The sequence below is a fragment of the Bolinopsis microptera genome, chromosome 6 (assembly GCF_026151205.1).
Source record: "Bolinopsis microptera isolate Bmic1 chromosome 6, MBARI_Bmic_1.0, whole genome shotgun sequence".
NCBI lineage: Eukaryota > Metazoa > Ctenophora > Tentaculata > Lobata > Bolinopsidae > Bolinopsis > Bolinopsis microptera.
The window spans coordinates 17,081,484-17,102,002 of record NC_087077.1 but is presented as its reverse complement, the minus strand read 5'-3'; the positions used below and the strand labels follow the sequence as shown (position 1 = coordinate 17,102,002).

At 38.6% G+C, this 20,519-nt stretch overlaps 1 protein-coding gene across 1 annotated transcript; it reads right to left on the bottom strand.

Annotated features, from left to right (window-relative positions):
- Positions 1 to 1,309: 1,309 nt before the first annotated feature.
- Positions 1,310 to 20,349, bottom strand: LOC134816473 (single-minded homolog 1-like). The gene is made up of 14 exons (XM_063825331.1): positions 20,227 to 20,349; positions 14,428 to 14,585; positions 11,332 to 11,402; positions 10,826 to 11,049; positions 10,404 to 10,573; positions 9,882 to 9,985; positions 9,503 to 9,684; positions 8,460 to 8,566; positions 8,000 to 8,153; positions 3,418 to 3,480; positions 3,184 to 3,289; positions 2,583 to 2,981; positions 2,153 to 2,296; positions 1,310 to 1,825 (listed from the first exon to the last, which is right to left on the bottom strand). The coding sequence occupies exons 1-14, from the start codon at positions 20,277 to 20,279 to the stop codon at positions 1,724 to 1,726; spliced, it is 2,037 nt and encodes a 678-aa protein (XP_063681401.1). The 5' UTR covers positions 20,280 to 20,349; the 3' UTR covers positions 1,310 to 1,723.
- Between the last annotated feature and the right edge of the window lie 170 nt (positions 20,350 to 20,519).

The following is a 20,519-nucleotide window of genomic DNA, read 5'->3' as shown; positions in this document are numbered from 1 at the left end:
AATCTCTATTCTAATGTTTATGAACATTATAGCCTGGGGTCCCCAGGTAACACTGGGGTCGATGCAATAATATTCAACGATAAAATGTATTGTGTTATTCTATATTATATATGGGTAGCAAATAGCAGCGTAAAGAGCGTGGAGAATTTAAAAACTATCATAATGTCAATTGTCAATGTCGTCTATTCTATTCAGGCCCAAGTCCCAACCTGCAACCAGTTTCATGGCACTTCAACCTTGGTAGTAGTAGTACTGCACTACCAGAATTATCTTTTGACTCTCTTACTCAAGTTTAGAATCCTGTTGCAGATCATCAGTAGGTATTGCTTTTACTTGACACACGCTGTAACCCCTTTTGATCGCGGGGCGGCGTGCACGAGAGGCATACAACGTGTAGCAAGCTTTTACTTGAACAATATGTAATTGTACAAGCTGGGAGGCGTCAACTTAACAATACCATGCCCGCTAAGCCTAAACGGCGATCTTCATTTTATATAATTATAGTTAAAATCTTTACAGTTTACAAACTCGTGCACTAAACTACAAACTATTACTAATGCACCGCTATATGGTGAGTGTCAGTATCTAGAGAGATGACTATAAGTGCTAAGATTTATCCATGTTAAACAGTACCACTATCAGTACCACAGTATACAATAACTAGCTGCAGCTCCATGAATGATGAGATTGAGATGGAATATTAAAATATTTTGCACTAGTGCCAGTGCGCAGCTATAATTATCAAATTATGTCAATTGATAATATGATATCCCTAACAAGTAGCAGCAACTGAGAGAAAACTTTGCCCAAGGGCCAGTGCGGTCAGACTTGGAACTTTTCCATTTTGTCCGGGATTTTGACTTCCAGTACCTCAATTTGGTCTCATACCATCTTCAGCTAACTGCAGGGAAATTGGTCACTGGGCAAAAGAACCACCAAATCTGTCAAATTTCTGTTCGGAAATTTTCATAGTTGACAATGGGGCAGAATTTGTAAAATCTGAATTTTCCTTTTGTAAAGCTTTCTGTAATAAGCTTCCTCGGACCAGAAACAAACTTCCGACACCTCAGTTATGTCATAACTCATATTCCATCGATAGTTGACAGACTAATTGGTTTCTGGAAAACATTTTCGTTTATTGTCCCATTTTTTCGTCTACAAAAACTGAAAATGGGACAATATCATTTTTCCATTTTGTCAAACCAAACCATTTAAAAGTTTGTTAAGCAGGGTGTCCCTTTAAACCCCTCCCCCCCCCCCCCTTAAGGTTTTTGAACACTTGAAACCGTTCAACAACGAAAACAAGCTGTATATGATTTATAATTATAATAGTGTCATTAAAAGTAAGCACAATAAGTAGTACATCTGAAACAAATTTAATTTCATTACTACGAAATCCATCAATCTCAAACAGTTGAAATAAATATAACATTGATTACACATTAAACAGAATTTCAATCAATTAGCCTCTGTCAAAAAGTTAAAATACCCGTCAAATTGACGGGACAGTAAATCACGTACTTGCTGTACAGTCTCTTGAAATCTTGAATAGAACAAAAATAAAACTGCAAAAAGAATTCCCTGATCACTCACTGTTCACTAATTATATTCTGTAAATGTATTGAGCCCATTGATTCAGGTTTATCTGAACCTACCAGAAATGAATCAGAGATCATGATCCTCGAGAAAATATACCCAATTAGCTGCTTAATTATGTAATCATTTAATTGACTCTGTTAGAATCGTAATACACATGATCTTCTTCAAGATATCTCAGATAGTTGCCAACGTGCAGGTGTTCGATGTATGGTGCTGCACTTGGAGCCTGAAACGAATAATATTGAGATACAGCGGACTAGACGTTATTCGGTAAATTTCAAACAGCTGCAGGGTCGGACAGTTCTCCTTTAGAGGTTTAAAGTATACCGCCATCAAAGTCATCAAGCCCCAAAGACTTCATAAAAAACAACATAGAAGATTACAAAGAAGGTACACTTGGGTATAGCATTTATTTGGTGGGGAAATGGTGCACGTTTGTGGGGCACGCTTGTGAGGTCCGTTTGTGGGGCACGTTTGTGGGGCATGTTTGTGTTTTCAAATCCCGATATCACTCAGGTCAATAAACTGACTAAAAGATGCTAAATCAACATACCGTATGCAGCACTTGAGGAGGTCGGGCTGTGTGCTGGAGAGGATTGATCTGGTGAGGGTAGACGTTTTGGAAGCCGGGAGTTTGACACTCTGGATACAAGGTTGTTGGGGGACCTAGTCTCATGCTGTATCTCTGATCTAATAACTGAGAGAGGATCAGGGATTAATTACTAATTAGTAGTAATTACTAATTAAGTAATTAGGGGTTGTGGTGATTTTGAAGTACTCCGACTCCGTAGATATCACTTGTTGGTCAGTTGCAGTTATCCCAGATATCGATTATAAAGATAAGAGTAATTTATTCAACTATTTATATAAAGTAAAAATACAGTGAAAATTCGAACCACGATTCTCATAATATGACAAACGTTCTGAACTCTAAGGTAACCACCAAATTAACAAGTAATAGTAGAAAGTGTTTCGTTCATTACCTCTGATGGCGGCAATGTGGTAGGAAAGTAAGGAATTGTATTCGGACCATGATAAGAAGTGTTGATAAACTCCGTGATATCATGTTGCACCCGCTCGCGCGGTATTTGCGTGACGTCACGCGATAAATGAGTGACATCACGTGATAGATGCGTGAGATCCCTGACAACGGGGACGCGCACAGGTTGCACAACCTCGCGCTGCACGTGCGTTACATTGTGGGAAGACAGCTCCATCTCCCTAGCAAAAGTAGCAGGATTATATAGTACTTGAGGGGTAGCCACGTAAGCAGGATACTGGTGAGGGTCACGTGATATTTGTTCACGTGACGGCTGCAGGTGAGAGGTGGAGTAGAAACTAGGGGTCGGCTCTACACGTTGCTGGGATGTGTGCCTTGTTATCTGGAGGGATGGTGTGTTGAATAGTACGGTTATCAGAATAACAAACATCTTTTGAATTAAAAAAATCCAATATTGCTAGGGCAAAAAGAACTAATTTTCACAGTATCAGCTGAGTAACTTCGAACATCTTGGAGAAATGAACAAAGCTGGGAAAACTACATAACAAATATCCAGAGAACACTAACAAATATGAAGAACAAACCTGGGAAGGAATAGCTTTCTCTCCTGTGCTCGTGTAAAACAGCCCATTCTCCATCAGCTCACTAATCTGAACGGGTCTCGGCACTGTCTCCACCGTCACATTCGACCTGATTTGAAAATTATGATGAAATGGTTGATCAAACGATAATTGATCTGGTACATTTTCTCGTTGCATGGAACTCATTAATTTTGAAACGATGCTGTAAGTGTAATTTTAATTTAGAATATTCCTTACCTGTTGAACGTATCTGAAGATGACCTGTCCATTTGGGAGGACTCCATCTGGGGCGATGTTTGCCTGCAAGAATGTGTGATCAGGGTTTTATGAATATCTTATAATTAGGTTTGTTTGGTTATTGAAATCTGTAGTTTTCATATTGCTTCATTTTAGTTGTATTTGGTAATTTTCAGTTTCGATTTTGTTTGCATTTGTTTTAAGCTTACGCCTCTACAATTACAAATGGGATTTACTGAAGTGAACAAGGCAGATGTTTAACTTTCGTAAGTTAAACGTATTGCCATGATATGTGTGTGCTATAAGTATATAATTAGAATTATTTATCTTTTAGAATCAACGTCATTTCTATTTCTAAGACAATTATCGAAAAATTAGTTACCTATTTTGACTAACGAAAGGGGAAAAAGGTAAACCAGTATAAAACAAGGCTGCTAAAATCTCACCCATTATTTGGACTTGGAGGACTCTTGTAAGAAGAAGTAATACACATTACAGAATCTGTGCAACAGTCGGATAACAGTGGTACAATTATAGTATCTGGTGACTACTAATATAAGGAGTAATAATATCAGGAACTTAATAATATCGGGAGTACTAATATCAGGAGTCAATAGTCAGGACTATTTGGTTTAGAGTATCTGATACAGGTATGAAATATACAAATCAGGAAACTTGGCAAGTAAGGAACTAAAAGTAAAACACAACCCCGTCGTATCAACACATATTTGACTGCGAGATTAAATACAATATCAAGAAGCGAAGCCCATATGATAACTGTACAAAGGATGATGCTTTAAAGTGCTGCAAGAAAAGAGTAGTACGGGACCGGCAACATTGACGATAACAAAAGATGCGAGATCGCACTCACAAAAAGTATCAACTTTAAGTGCGTACCTCGCTCCAGGGGACACAATGAAGCTGAAACATGCGATACAATCGGAGCTTTATTTGGCCCGGAATTCGAGGTTTCACTGTAGGCCTTTTAATTTCAAAACAAAAGAACCAACTGCAATCCCTTTTAGGGGACACAGGCAGCACTGCTTCATCAGAGAGAGAGAGAGAGAGAGAGAGAGAGAGAGAGAGAGAGCGAGAGAGAGAGATATATAGAGAGAGAGAGAGATAGATAGATAGAGAGAGAGAGAGAGAGAGAGAGAGAGAGAGAGAGAGAGAGAGAGAGAGAGAGAGAGAGAGAGAGAGAGAGAGAGAGAGAGAGAGAGAGAGAGAGAGAGAGAGAGAGAGAGAGAGAGAGAGAGAGAGAGAGAGAGAGAGAGAGAGAGAGAGAGAGAGAGAGAGAGAGAGAGAGAGAGAGAGAGAGAGAGAGAGAGAGAGAGAGAGAGAGAGAGAGAGAGAGAGAGAGAGAGAGAGAGAGAGAGAGAGAGAGAGAGAGAGAGAGAGAGAGAGAGAGAGAGAGAGAGAGAGAGAGAGAGAGAGAGAGAGAGAGAGAGAGAGAGAGAGAGAGAGAGAGAGAGAGAGAGAGAGAGAGAGAGAGAGAGAGAGAGAGAGAGAGAGAGAGAGAGAGAGAGAGAGAGAGAGAGAGAGAGAGAGAGAGAGAGAGAGAGAGAGAGAGAGAGAGAGAGAGAATACATTTAGTCCAGGAGCCCATTATGTGGACTCAGAGCTAGCCAATTGTGAGCTCGGGATTTAATGAGTTTTTTCTAAAGGGACTATTGTTTGAAAATGACTACCTACATAGTGGAACTGTTGTTGTCAAATGGCAGAGAAAACCTTAAATCGCGGTTCAAAATTAAAATATGCAGAGATTGTGATACACTGCTAGCAACATTATTTAAAAAGAAAAGAAAGGAGTAAAAAGATCAAAATCAGCGTTTTGGAAAGTCCATCCCCTGATTCGGATTCGGATCTCGACTAGTACATTAGGATTATGAAAAAACTCTAATTTTCTTAAGAAAATTGCACATACAGTGAGTAGTCACAGTGACAAACTAGTATCCGACTCGATAGATTTAAAACATGAATTAGAAGATTGTGTCATGCAAGATGAATTCTAAAAATATGCGCCATTAAACTTCTACTAAAATATGAAAGACTGGTCAATATTATTCAATATATTAACGGAATCACAATGCATCTCGAAATCATAATGACTATCATTCATTGCTCAATAAGACGTTCTTTTAAGATTGAAGATTATGAAAAATACAAAACCAAATGAACAAAATTTAAACTGAATCTCGGAGCCACCAAAATAAATTTGAGCAGATTCTTACCCCTAAAATGCACTAGAAGAGCCGCTAAAATGAGCAAATCTTATCGTCGAACTGAACTGAAAGGGCCGCTAAAGTGTTCTTGACAGAGTGCCTGACCTTCCGACACAGTTCCACTATATATCTCGCACACTCCGTACAATGATTATAATGATGTATCTAATCATGGTGCATGTATCAATGGTTAGATTAGACTTTCGAGAAGTAAGACAAGCTTATACATATTTGACTATTAAGAAGCTCTGCATATTTGAACAAGCTCACTGCTCAGCGAGAGGTTTCAAAGGAAATGTGTCCAGTTTCATAAAAGTGTAATTAACCCGCTTAATTTAGCACCACAGTCTACAAAGCAAATACAAGGAAATATGCAATATTTCTAGAAGAATCTCGGAATAATAGAATGTTTACTCTTAGAACTGTGGAATACGACTAAAATCAGCCGAGTGGTATTTAAAATGCGTTTAAATACTCCAGTGGCGAGATATGGGCGAATTTTTTTTTCGATCACGTGATATGACCATATAAGGAAGTTGCCGTTGGACTAATTTCTCGTTAGGGTTAGGGTTTTAGCAAATGCTTTTGTTAGGGATTCTGTTAGGGTTAGGGTTAGGGTTTCGAAAAGTCAATCAGCGCTATCTAGAGAACGGGTTTAGAAAGTCAAGTGACAGTCGAGTGTAGAGTGATTAATCATCATCCCCTCAGGACATCAATCTTGAACTATAGTGTCCGAGAACAGGCACAAAATAAAAACAGACACAGAGACACCCAACATTTATTTTTTAAATTAAAACTCATCCAAAAACTATATTTTTTGCGCAAGTTGTCCAAAATTCTTCAAGTAATTGTATTCGGTAGTACTAGTATTCGAGCAAGCTGCGCAAAAAAAAACAACAAGTTTTTATTCCAATTCCTTTTTTGTATTGGCGGATCTTGGAAACCATATTACTCACTTTTTTGAGCTCAAGCTAAATCAGATTGATATAATAACGGACTCAGCGCAAAATAAACCACGGTCCACTTAGTGATACTGATATTGATCTTTCTCAAAGGAAAAATGTCCCTCATCGATCACACCCCGACTCCATCGCTGCCAATAACACAATATCACAATAATGGGAAAATCATACGATTCTAATCAGACCCGAACTTATCGTGCCCAAGCTGCGCTATCATAGCCCACTAATGCACCGCTTAGGACGGCAAAAAACGAGGGGCAAGCTGGCCGCGGCGATAACCAAAAACATAAACCATCACCATGCATCATCTAGTAAGAGTAAGGTCATCTGACAAAAATCGTCGTTAAACTTCTAAATCTAATGAAAAAGTTTAATCGAAATTCTTAAGCTCGGCGATATTATAGCTATAGTGGCCACCTTCCGACTAGAACACTGATGGAACTAACTCAGGTCATGATGCTCATTTCACCACATCTACCCATTATAGCCTAGCGGTTGCATTATAATATGCAATTGCAACCAACCAATTCAAGGGTCTGTCTGAACCACTAAAGATATGGAAATTGTTTATACCGCGTTTTTTTCATTTTTGGTATGAAATATAATTGAAAAGAACAATTCAACGGTTTAATTTAAATATACTGATACACGCCGTCAAAGTAGGGTAAAAACCGACAAAAATGGCCTAATCTTTTGGGTTAAGACGGCAAAAACATTTCAAATTACTTAGAGATGGCAAACTAATGAAAACCTTTGAGCTTAGTCCTAAAGTCCTGCTGCCGAGAATAAACGAGTCCTTCTTGTTCATTTAATCACTCGTAGCTGCTTATATTTCGGACCATTAATAAGTGTCTTCAAAAACCCTCTTAAAACTTTAAAACATATAAAACCTCTTAACCCCATCAGTATGCACTTATAATGGATTAAGGTGTTGCCCATCAGCCATCAGTAAAACTTATTAGGCTACAGATTGTGCGGACGAATTATTGATTTCAACCGGAAAGCACAGTAAGCACAGTAAGCATAGTAAGCACAGTAAGTAGGACGTAAGTAGTCCTTAAAGTATTTGAATTTAACAACAGAGAACTACTATAGTATGGTTATGCGAGGTACTTGTCCATTAATTCGTGACGAGAATTGAGTATCGAGTTGTAGGGATCATTCATTTAAATACCTCTTTAACTTTAAGCCATCTTTCTAAGAATTCATTCTATTTCTACATACATAAATACAAACTACAGATTAAAGCAAATGTGCGGCCTCCTAAAGTAAAACCATGCCTCGTTAAACCACAAACTTCCATTTACAGTGAGTTTCGATTTACCAGGAAATCACCCCGATTTCACGTTTCCCCAGAATCGCGCTCAATCGGCGTGTAACAGTAAGTCCTAAACTCACCCTATAATGTAGTTGATGGAGACTATATAGTCGGCGGTCACGTGTTCCTTCTTGTTGTAGATTATGTTAGCTTGACTCTGGATAGTGACCCAGCCTGCGTTGTTGTGAGCAGCTAGTCTGTAGTAACCACTTATACACTCGCCTTTATCCAGTACTGAGGAGGAGACGTTGAGTAATATATAATATTATTATATAATATATTATTATATAATATAATATATTATTATATAATATATTATTATATAATATATTATTATATAATATATTATTATATAATATATTATTATATAATATATTATTATATAATATATTATTATATAATATGTATATTTAATTAATGTATGATATTAAATGGATGGTAAGCTTAGTTTTAAGGCTTGTAAATAACGTTTGAAGGTGACTTGAAAAATTGTAAGTCACAATTTGCATAAGTTGAGATTTGAGAGGTGAAGTGACTCACAGTTTTTGTGGAATTTGGAGAGCCTCTCGAGGTCATCGTTGTGAACAAAGTTGTAGATACTCTGCCCCAAAACCTCTTCAGGAAGGTATCCTAGCGCTGTTTGTAACCTGCAAATAAGAGGAATTAGAACTTTAGTGTTTAGTTGATTGATAACACATGTACAGCACAATTTCAATTTCAGGTTGGAAAGGAAATGTTTTTTAACCCCTATCGCTTAAGTGCCAGGTGCTTCTGGATTTTACTGAAACCACAAAATGGAAAATAACACTCTACCTACAAGCGCACCTTGACAATTTTAACGCTCAAATTGGCAAGATAAAGACCAAACTAGTTACCCAAATTGGCAAGATAAAGACCAAACTAGTTACCCAAATCGGCAAGATAAAGACCAAACTAGTTACCCAAATTGGCAAGATAAAGACCAAACTAGTTACCCATTTTATATAGAGAAGCACGGTATATATCTCATTTCTCAGTTCAACTGTAACACATTTATTTTGAATCATTGAACAATAAACTGTAGTAAACTTTACTTAATATTGCGCCCATTATTATGCTAATTACTTAATTATTCATTAATTCAGATTTAAACTTATATGACGAAAATTATTATATATTGTGCCTACTAATATGCTCTATGCTGGCAAAATATTTTGTAGTACATATAATTTGATGCTTGTAAAATGTTAATGTTAAAAGAAATTTAAATTACTGTTCTCAAATGCAAAATTATACCAAAATTGAAATCGTCCACGAAGGCTGAAAGGCACATTGTTCAACATATCCCGAATTAAAGTCCAGTAATATATTATGTACATATAAAAGTGGCTTTTGCGGTTATCGGGTTCTAATTCTAAGGTACATATTTTCAGGTCTCTGCAACCTTTCCAGCTCAATTACAACATCCATTTCGCCTTGTGGGACTAAGGACTAGCGGGACAAATTGTGTAATCTTGATGCAGAATAACCATCTTAGGTACACCATCTGCAAGTTAGAGTACGTAACAAGCTCACTAGGTGGAACATGTATAGAGCAGCCTAACCTCTTATCAGTAAAGATGTAGTTCATATCAAGAGAGTGATGAGTCATAAAGGAGCCATCCACCAGGGGAATCTCGAATATAGCAGGGGGTTGTAGAGGTCGGACATGACCTATGAAACCTTTACAGGAGAGGGTACCCGACTCTTTAGTGTCATACATCTGGTATCCGCTGCAGTAGACCGTCTGGGGGGAGAGAAGTTTAGGTTGGAGAATATTACTAAAATAATATCAATTGCATCGTTATGATTGAAAAAAATCGCGGCTTTGGTCCTCAGAAGTTGATGTGATGACAATTATGCTTCTATTGAAAAAATGTTAAACTGACAGAAAGCAATTCCAAAAGTAAGTACAAATTAACAAAATATTACAACACAAATTACCTTGTATCCCCAGTTTTTTACGAGTCGTTTGAATTTTCGCTGCTGCAAACACTTCATTCGACAGAAAAACCTCCGTTTGAGTGTTTTAGACAATGGATGAAGAACTGAAATGAAGCAACGTAAAAGCTCCTTTATCTAATCAACATCAAACTATATTAAAGACTATTAACTTGACCCATTGTTAAGATTATACCAATCAGTTAACGGCGAAGAAAAGGTACATATCTGTAGTTTAATTCTTTTGTTCATCTTCGGATGTGTTAAACTAATGTGATGATATCTATAAAGTACCATTTATCACACCAGGCAAAGGCTCAGTCTCATCTCCTAACTACGTATTATCACATACGCATATAACAAATATTTAATATATACATAACATAAGTCATACATTAGATGTGGTTCTGTTTTAAAGGCTTTCTTTGTATGAAAAGATGAGCATTGCACTCATATCAGCAATTTTACTTCATCTAGTCATTAATCTTTTACAGTAATTTGATAGTGGCACAGAAAAAATTGTACCTCTAAGCGAAGCGTTGGGATCAGGAGAGTTTAGATCATCATATCCGATGGGAAGATGTGGTGTACCCCCCATCTCGATATCAATATCACAGGTGCTGGGGGTTGAACCCCCTGGAATCTTCTCCGATTTGTGGTAAACAGTACTGCTACTTTTACTCTCTCGGGTACATCTAAAAATAAAATAATTTGAGACGCAGTGCTTTTTTACCGCTTGAACATGTTCATCTGGACATGTTTCGTCATTTATAATGAGGTGATTAAATTGATCACTGAAAATAGGAATAACTTCATCAACTTAAACATAATCGCATTATCTAAAATTCACTACTTACAACTCCCCGTCTAACCCTAAAGTGGTGAAAAGACTCAAGGGACTAAAATAATTATATATGGTAAGATTTCCAATGCTACAAAACACTCACTTTCGTTTCCGACTGCTTGTATTTCTAAAGGAACTTTCCGGAACAGGAGTAGTCTCCTTGACAAGATTCAGGTTTATCTCATCGTGATCATCAGGATGAACCAAACTGTGGATATACTCTCCAACTATATTGTGGGGCGAGTGTTCTAGGGAGTCCTTGATAGAGTCAGAGACGTAGAGAACTTGACCACTCGCACTTAGGATTATCACAAATCCGTCCAGAATCTAAAATATAATTTTATGTGATTATCCGGCGGTTAATCTAATGGAATTAATCTAGGATTAAGTTCGATATGAATTAATAGTGCAAATGTTCCCGGAGTAATTATCCGTTATGTCTATGAGCGTCATTAGTATGACCGCTCTCAACGACACTGGAGAAATGGGCGGACTTATGGCGGATAGAGTTATATGGAGACAGCGCATCAATACTCGGACGCTGAAGCCGACTTAAGTCAAGTAAGTCAAGTGATCATTTATTTAGTACATGAGGTCCGTAGTCCTTACCTTAGCAAATCGTCTGGTAAGGGAGGGTCTCTGGTGTTGCAGCCTCTGACAGGGTCTGTTTTGGTCTACCCCTGCGGATATGTTACAACTTAACAACGCTTAAAACTAATATTTATCAAACATTGTAACGAACAAGAATATAATAAGAGTTATATGAAACAGTTTTTTAAATTTTTCAGTTGAAATTAAAATAACCTGCGCGAGATCATTTCTTTTGATATTGACCAGGTTGGATCCAGGCTAGAATTAAACCAGCCTGGAGTTGTACTTTCATAGTTTGAGCAGCGAGATAACTTGTCCTCTAAATTTACGATCAATGATTCTACATACCTTACGAGACATAATTATGTTCAACATAATTATGGTGACCTTAGTGATTTGGGAACGAAAATATGGGAATTTTTACCGAAAACCGCCACATTTCGTACCCCAAATTAAATCATGGTATTTGGGGATTTTTTCATCTCCTTATTTTACAGGGTGCAGGTACTTTTTTGATGGAACATATGCTGACTTTTCGAAATTTCTGAAAAAAACCACCCACCCACCTCCTTCACGAATGGAATAACAAAAAAGTACTACGGTACTTTTCGAAATTTTACCGAATGACCCCCCACCCCCTCCTTTTTTTTCAAAAAATTCCTGTTTATCAGTTTTCCTAAACTGAAGATGTTCTGACACCTCGATGTGACTTGTGAGCAGGGTTGCCGGCATTTTTGAGAGTCATTTTTAAGGTTTTTTCACATCTTTTAAGGCCCCTTTTGACCCATTTTTAAGGTCCAAAACAGTTAAATTCAAGGTTTTTTAAGGTCCACAGTGCAAAAGTTTGGACAAACGTAATGCAATAAAGTGCAAATTTAAGGTTTTTTAAGGTTTTCCGCTACAGAAATTGCAATTATATCTAAAGGGGGAAGGTATCATTTCAGAAAAACCCAATTAGATCTACACCGAGCTAGGTATAATTTCAGAAAAACCCAATTAGATCTACAACAAGCTAGGTATAATTTCAGAAAAACCCAATTAGATCTACACCGAGCTAGGTATAATTTCAGAAAACCCCAATTAGATCTACAACAAGCTAGGTATAATTTCAGAAAAACCCAATTAGATCTACAACAAGCTAGGTATAATTTCGGGAATTTCAGAAAAACCCAATTAGATCTACAACAAGCTAGGTATAATTTCAGAAAAACCCAATTCTAACATTTTGGTAATGAAAAAGTACCATGTACTTTTATAATCATGTTTTGGGGTACCCATTCTTTTTTTTGGGACAAAAAAAGTACCATGATACTTTTCGAAAATTTCAATAAACACCCACCCACCCCTCGGGTACTTTTAGGGTTATGTTCCATCAAAAAAGTACCTGCACCCCCCCCCCCCCCCGGTTCAGACCTTAATTTATGTATCCCCAAAATATGGTGTTTTTTTCGAAAAACCACCACCTTTAGTACCATTTAAATATGTAAGGTAACCCATAATCCTAGTTTATAAATCTAGTTGTCGTCTGATCTTAGTAAAAACTGTTGGATATATTTGTTGCTATCTATTTCGGGTTTTTGGATAGTATTTTAAAAGTTGTTTAGCCTAGAAAGATTCAAGTAGTTCTGAAGTCAATCCGAATTATCAGGCTTGGACACCAAGCATTATTTCAAATTGTTACAATCGGAGCAACCAGGGATTACCTAATCCATCACAAACTTTGTATTTGTAACTTGTGTAAAGGAATTAAAAGTCACAAATTCACGATACGTAGCTAGAACCCAACACGTACTTTCTATTTTAGGAAACTCTCCAAACTTTTGAATTCTTAGGTTGACGCAGTGACCCACCTTTGTAGTTTTTGTCGGCCCCCAAAACTGTTCAATTAAATGTTTCAAATTAAAGGGATATGCCCATCATGCAGACTGTTTAAATACTCTTCTGGATCCGTCATGATCGACAAACCCATCTGAACAGCTAATTTCCCCTTAGTTTATTCTATTGTTTCAAGTTACTGCAGAACGCTGAATATATGAGATTAGCCTTTCCAGTCCGGACCTCTCGCCTGACCCGTATCTGGTCTCTGATTGGTCCCTGACCGCCACACTCGCAGTGGATTGGTGGATGTCACCGAGTGGGGAGCAGATGCGATGTCCGGGCTAATGGAAGAAGCAGGAGAAAATCACGACTCCTCGAAGGTTGTGAGGCGTGTGATAGAGCGCGCACAGTGAGGGTAGACCCAACAACCAGCTCGCTCTCTGATTAAACTCTGACGGTCTAAGGGTTGGGCAGTTGATATCATAGTGACCAGGAATACGACCCAATTAGGGTCTTTATTTTGGTATTGGGTGGCTATTGATTGACGATAATAGGAAACCCATCATTGATTGGGTTAGTCGGTAAAAGATCCGTGGCTCCATAAAAACTGATAAAAACATTATTAGGTCGGAGAATAGATTGCTTTGACGAGCATTCGGTTGACAGAGTGAGGTCACTTAGTCACTTAGCACTGTCTGACAGACTTAACGGTCAACTGAGGCTAAAACGAGGTTTAACCCTGATGTAATACGGGTCTAAAACGAGGTTTAGCTCTGATGATGAGGTTAAGCCCTGATGTAATTCTTACTGTTTTGGAAAAATAAGATCATAAGGAAATACTGCAACATTGGTGGCAAATTTTTATTGCGGCCGTGAATTATTGTTGGGTGTCACTGAATGATCTTACGTTCTTAGTTCCTGATCATCATGCTCACAAATTTTCCTCAAAAGTGATTCTGATCAGCAAATATCAGAAAATTTAAAAGAAAGATGTTATAAAAATGGTAATTTTGCTTCCTATGGCATTTAAAAGATCTACTGGATTTGATAAAAGTACATTATATACTATTTTACATTTGCATGTGTCTAGTTATATAATACTTTATCATAACTTTTCATTTATCTGAGGTGTAATATTGCCAGATCTCAGTTCCTTTTATGTTACGGACTTTTATGCAACAGACCCAATTTATTTAATGTTGCCATGAGGTAGTAAGTCCCCATTCATCGCAGCCCGCTAGTTTTACTACCTCTCAATATCACGTGGATGCAAGATGAATAGAGCTGAAGACAAACCTTTCAGAAAAGCATGGAGTTTGATTGTAGCAGCAGCAAGTCTAACAACTGTTAGTTTATCAAGTCTATCCTGATCCGGACAGAGCAGAGCCCCCAGCTCACAGAGTGTCTGGTTTATCTGAGTTCTCCTCTCCCGGGCTACACAAGACGACTTCTTCCTGACAGGGAGAGAGGGTGGTTAGAATATTAGGATGCCCTACTATAGACACACTTAAATGACACAAAGCACTGTATGTTGTCATATTTTCTGTAGAAAACATGTATAAGAGAGTAAGTAATATATGTTTGATACAGGGGAACCAGGTTTTGATAGATGCGTAAATATGAAAATGAAAATATTTAATGTGCTATCTTTCAATTTTGGACAACAGAAGTTAGATGCCATTTTCTTGAGCAACTACATGATCATCTTTAGAGGTATCCTGACAAATACAATTGGGGCCATCCACTTTTAATGGGCAAGTAATGAACAAGACGAGGATATGTTTTAAGCACTGGTAATAGTATGAGAACAGGATTTTAAATTTTGGAACGTGGTGAGGACAAAGACGAGGTTAATAAAGATGGCCCCAAAGTTAGGCCAGGGCCGAACCAGTGCCCCAGTTGTCAGGATACCTCTTGATGCGAATTCAACGGAGTTAATTACACTTACTTTGTTCCACTACAATGTGTTTTATTGCTACAAATATGTACAATTAAAAAAATCTCATTAAAGTGTCAAGGAGACAGGGTAAGTGGTCTCCTTAATTATAGGCTTATTAAAAGTTTTAGGGAAAAAGAGATCTGCTATTTAGACTTGGTGTTACGAACTCACCAGTATCCTAATCCACGGTCTCGCTAGGTTTGGGACCGCTCCAACCAGATCCTTCCACCAAAACATCCCTAATTTCATAAGTTTCATGAAACATAAATATGTTCAACCGAAATATATCTGCCATCTCGGAACGAATTATTGGCTATGCTCGCGCAGGCAAGAATACTCTCTGCTCCCCCATTGGCGGATATCTGTCACGTGACCACATTTGAACCCGCTGATTGGCGTGCGGGCGAGCTCACAAAGATTATTTCCCGTACCAAGGCCTGGGAAGGTACTGAAATATAGCTACATTGTTGCAATCCTGCCTGTTATGATGCAGCATACTTGTTACATAACACAGCTTTCCGGATAGTCAAGTGTAATTTAAAAAGCTGTGTACAATCGCGGTTGCACGTGATGCAGGATTCATGTTATAATCTTATAATGATATTGGAGGCCTCTCCTTTCATGGGCTTAGCTGGTATACGTGAAAATAGAGGCAATTCCCGCGGATAGTCTTAAAAACTTCGAATATCTTAGCGAAGAATCAACGCCCCGCATTTCAAGAAACATAAAGAAAAAAACATAAAATACGCCAATGTCACGTCTATTCTAGACAGCAACAAGGGGAGCATCCGGCCTGATCTATTCGCACCAGTTATGTCAGCTCCTGGCACCCCCAGAACCCTCACCTGGGCAAAGTTGCTACATTGTAACGAAATATTGTTACAACTACTCCTCTCACCCGAACAATCATCCTCCCTCTAACTCCGGTCCTAATTACCCTCCTCCTAATCGGATAAGTGAAATGTAATTGTCTTGCGTAAACGCAGTACTATGGCGGCTTGCTTTTGAAATGAGATGTGGAAAATATAATTCGTGCTAGGCCAATCAGATGAGGGGGTTGTAGTCATGTGAGATGCGTACATTCTTATTCGAGCCTTACATGTTACAATTTTGAATGATTGGATAAACGCTTTTTAAGTGTCTAAGCCTAGAACGGTTTATCGCTGCTTGAAAGTAAGAAAAATAACCGATACATTCAGAGATTAGCACGTGGGCTGAAACTAATCAGCTCATTGGTCAATGTTTTCAGTGCAGGACCATGCATTGGACCATATTTCGTTTATATCAAGAAATTGACAGATTCCGCTGTCTTGAGGGTCCTACATTTTTCATGTAGATAAAGGTTGACAGAGTGGGTGCCAATAATGATAGATAGGTGCCACTTAAAGCCAACCACGACCATGAAGAAATCTTCCATCCGGCCCAAGGGTTTCACCCTCCTTCAACAGCTTACTTGTGATCGATTTTCAATCCACCACACCCAAATACTTTGAGCCACCCCAAAACAAAGAAGGAAACATTTTAGCATGGATTTTAAAACACATTTTAAAGAACCCACTGCCATGCCAACAGATACATACATATGTCTGAGCACAGAACACTCGGCAACGATAAACCACGTGACCTAGTTAACCTTCCACCATTGGTTTCTAGGTCACCACTGTTACTCTAACAGCTTCTCTCCATGACCTCGCTCCGAATTTTCACTCTCCTGGGCATGACTCGACCACTGGTCGGGTATTAGCGGGAATGAATGCGAACTATTATAAGACGCATTGTTGCAACTTGTCCTTATTTGGGCACTACTCGGGGGTCACGTGCTCTAGATTCTGACAAGTCACTCTGATCTGATTGGAGGAGGTGTGTCAGGTGACGGCGCTCGCAGGGGGGAGATGTCGCCGTTTCGCGACGTTGAGTTTTGTCGCTATTAAAAGAGGGTGTATGGAGGTGGGATTAATTCATCTCTCTACCGTATTGATTAATTCCCTGCTAAAATAATAGCCCGTCTATCGCTCAATCTTAATGTTTAATAGTAGAAATGAGCTATTCGATAATATTCGTCATTGGACGATTATTTTACAGTGGCAGTCAAAAGATTACTAAATTTAGTTTTTAGTTCAGTCAAATGTCTGAATAGAAAAATGCCGTGAATTGCCCATGAACTCTGTCAAATGATAAAGGCCAAGGAGATCAATGATCATTTAAGAAAGTTTAGGAGAAAATCTGAAAATCTATTATATGATCAGAAAAGATTTGGTTCCAGTCAGTCCATTTCACAGTTTGATGAGGTATTTACAAATTGACAAGATTCAAATCACAACCACTCCCATTTAAATATCAGAAACAGTTCAAACCTCATTACAGATCCAGCTTTCTAAATCCTAACGGTCTCATTTACAATCACTTCAAACGATTTCACATTAAACGTTTACTTATCAAAACTCACGACATTGAGCTATATCAGGAGCTCTTGTTTGCGGAACAAAAGAGGTAGATTCCGAACCTAGAACAACTACCCTCAGCCTGGCACTAAGCCTTGAACAAGGATTTGGTCAAAGAGAAGACAGCGGAATACCGGAGCCGCGGATTTTAGTTCTCTACTTGGAGACGAAGGACTGGTACAAGAATCAAGTATCTAACGAATTGTATCTTGTTAAGGTTGAGAACACCACGTGTTCGAGAAGGTATGTGATTTGTGGAGAGTGTATTGATAGGTGTTTGACTGGGTGATTATAGCTGATATGAGGGTGCCAGCAATTCTATCTGTAGTTAATGAATTGTCGGTAGACTGGTGACCTGGAGATGAGTGCGAAGTAGAGGTGATCCAATTACCTCCCATTTGCTGGATGACACCGTCAATAAGTTGTCCTAACTAACACAGGTCATAGCGGATAATGGGAATGTGAAAGGGCACAGCTACCTCGCACCCCGCAAGTAGGGGCTGCATGGTTGGAACGGGGTAGTACATGGTTACAAGGTGCATGGTAGGTACAAGCACACTCTGCAGCGAGATAAGAGTGGGGAGAGGACCTCTAGCCGGAAATAGAGGTCAAGTAGCGACGAGATGGGGCCACAAATTGCCATCCCCACTGACACAATATTGAGTACTACTCGCGGGGAAAGAAGAATGACTAGAGCCGTGTGCGATGTTCTACAAATGTAAAATCTAATATTCGATCGTTTAACAAGTTGCTGCAAAGTATTATTCGATAAGCAAACAGCTGATGATTAGGCCAGACGATTCCAGAAAAAAGCCTGGCAACAAATAGGATGTATGGCTCTGTTTTGGACGATACGATTGCCAATAACTATGAGAGCCATTTGGCCTCAGTATTAAAAAAGTTGGGAGATATTTACAACCTTCGTGGTGGCTGTTTAATTTCGTCAATTAAATGGTTAAAATGAAATTTTAGATGAAAACAGTTTAGACTTTACGACTATCTTCAGACATACGCAGTGTTAGCACCTTGAAGATAATTATGCCAAAAAAAGGTACAGTGAAGCAAAATCATTCCAAGAATATAGAAACGCAACCATGAGAAATGGAATGGGGAGCCAGTGATTTTTGAGAGCAAGAAAATATGATGATAGACAATCTAAGTTGCTCCTTTACGTCTGAAACGGTTTGCAGTTACAGTTATGAACTAACAGGGCGGGCTAGGTAACTCAAAAGTGGTCTTTGTTAAAAAGCAAAAATGAACGAGAGAAATATTTAATTGTCCAATACCCTTGATATCAAAAACTGACGACAATAAAGCTCATAGTGATGTCTTTCTATTATAGAAACAGAAAGCTTTCAGACAGTGGTGCTTCCAGACATCCAAATATTTACGGTTGACCACTGAAATTAAAATTTAAAAATCTTACAAATTTTTTTTCAATTTTTGTTACACTTTTGGAAACAATAAAGTCGACTTAAAACCACCCACGTAGCAAAGAGACGACTTCGCCTGCCCCGAGCCTTCGCCAGTATTTGAAAAATTTGAAATATTCCAGTTCTGCTGTATATCTACCATTTTTCTTCGCGGAAGCTGAGCTTTATCAAATCTCTGAATGCTATGATACGTGTCTAAAGACCTAAGTTATGCGCAGTCATTTTTTGCTGTTTTGTGGTTTTGTATTGCTAAAATTACGTCTATTAGCCCCGGGCCAACTTTAGCAAGAAATAGCAAGAAATCAGTGCCCACGGTTATTCTTCCCTGCCCAAGAATCCTAGCTACGTGGCTATAGATAAACCTTGTGCTCTATTTATCAGACGTCAGCTGATTTATACTTTCAGTTGAATTTTACTTTTAGGACGAAATATTTGCTTCAAGTCTTGAAGCAAGACAGACTTTAGAACTACCCAAGAGGTAATAATGAACGTTACAAATCTAAATCTTCATCTTGACTTTCAGCTGGTAAAGAAACAGAGATACCCAGGCAACCGAACGGATGAAAACACAAGAAAGATAATCGTCTGCACGTAGCACCACTCAGGTATCTAGAACAGGCAGAGCAAAAAATCCGCTAACTGAATCTAAACGAAAGGAGAATAAGACTCCAAAATTAAGGAGATTTTTCCCGACAACCTAGCGGTTCCATCTTCGTTCAACTAAAAACGATCTTTAGAGTTAAAATCAGCATGATAAAACAACGAGTCCGCCGAACTGAAGACTGTATTCAAAATCTGATGTCGGTGGAAGCAAGTGAAGACTCAGGGAGCGATACGAGTGCCAAGAAATATAGAATGTTGCTGTCTAATGTGTTTTGGGGAACAAAGTCTTCCCTGTATGTAACTTGTACCAAGGTAGATGTTCTATTTTACAGTCACTCACGCTTCCAAAGCGTGCACCGAATTTTTCACGAGCTAGCGAGAAAGCATGATAAACTTCATAAAATGCAATAAGTGTCCGCCTGACAGAGCTGCACGAACTCCATATCCGATCTACGTTGGACAAACAGTTTTAAACTAACGTCAGAACGTGACTGAGCGTCGAGAACTTGATTCGGTTGATCGATAATTTGCATAAAACAAGCTTAGATGCAAGATATAACAAGACATGTTCCCAAAGGCCGACACCCATTAATGCGACGTGATTTTCATACCAATTGTTCATTTTGGAGACGGAGTGCAGCTGATGGAGGGAGCCACACACCATATCAAATATACTCACTTCTTAGCAGGCAGGGGTTTAGGTCCCGGTCCCAGAACCAATGATGACGTCATGACGGAAGTGCAGTGCAAAATATCCAGCAAACACAACAAGGTACAACGAACAAGTTTATATTATTGATATGTTTTACTTGAATGATAGAGTAGAGAGAGAGAGTAGGTGTGACGTCACAGAGTGATCCTCCAATCAGAGAGCAGGAGAGTGCTATCGCGCGTTTCTATTTAGCGAGCTCTCTCACGAATGAGAGAGAGAGAGAGTTACTACTTGGCAGTTGATGGTCTTATACCGACTAA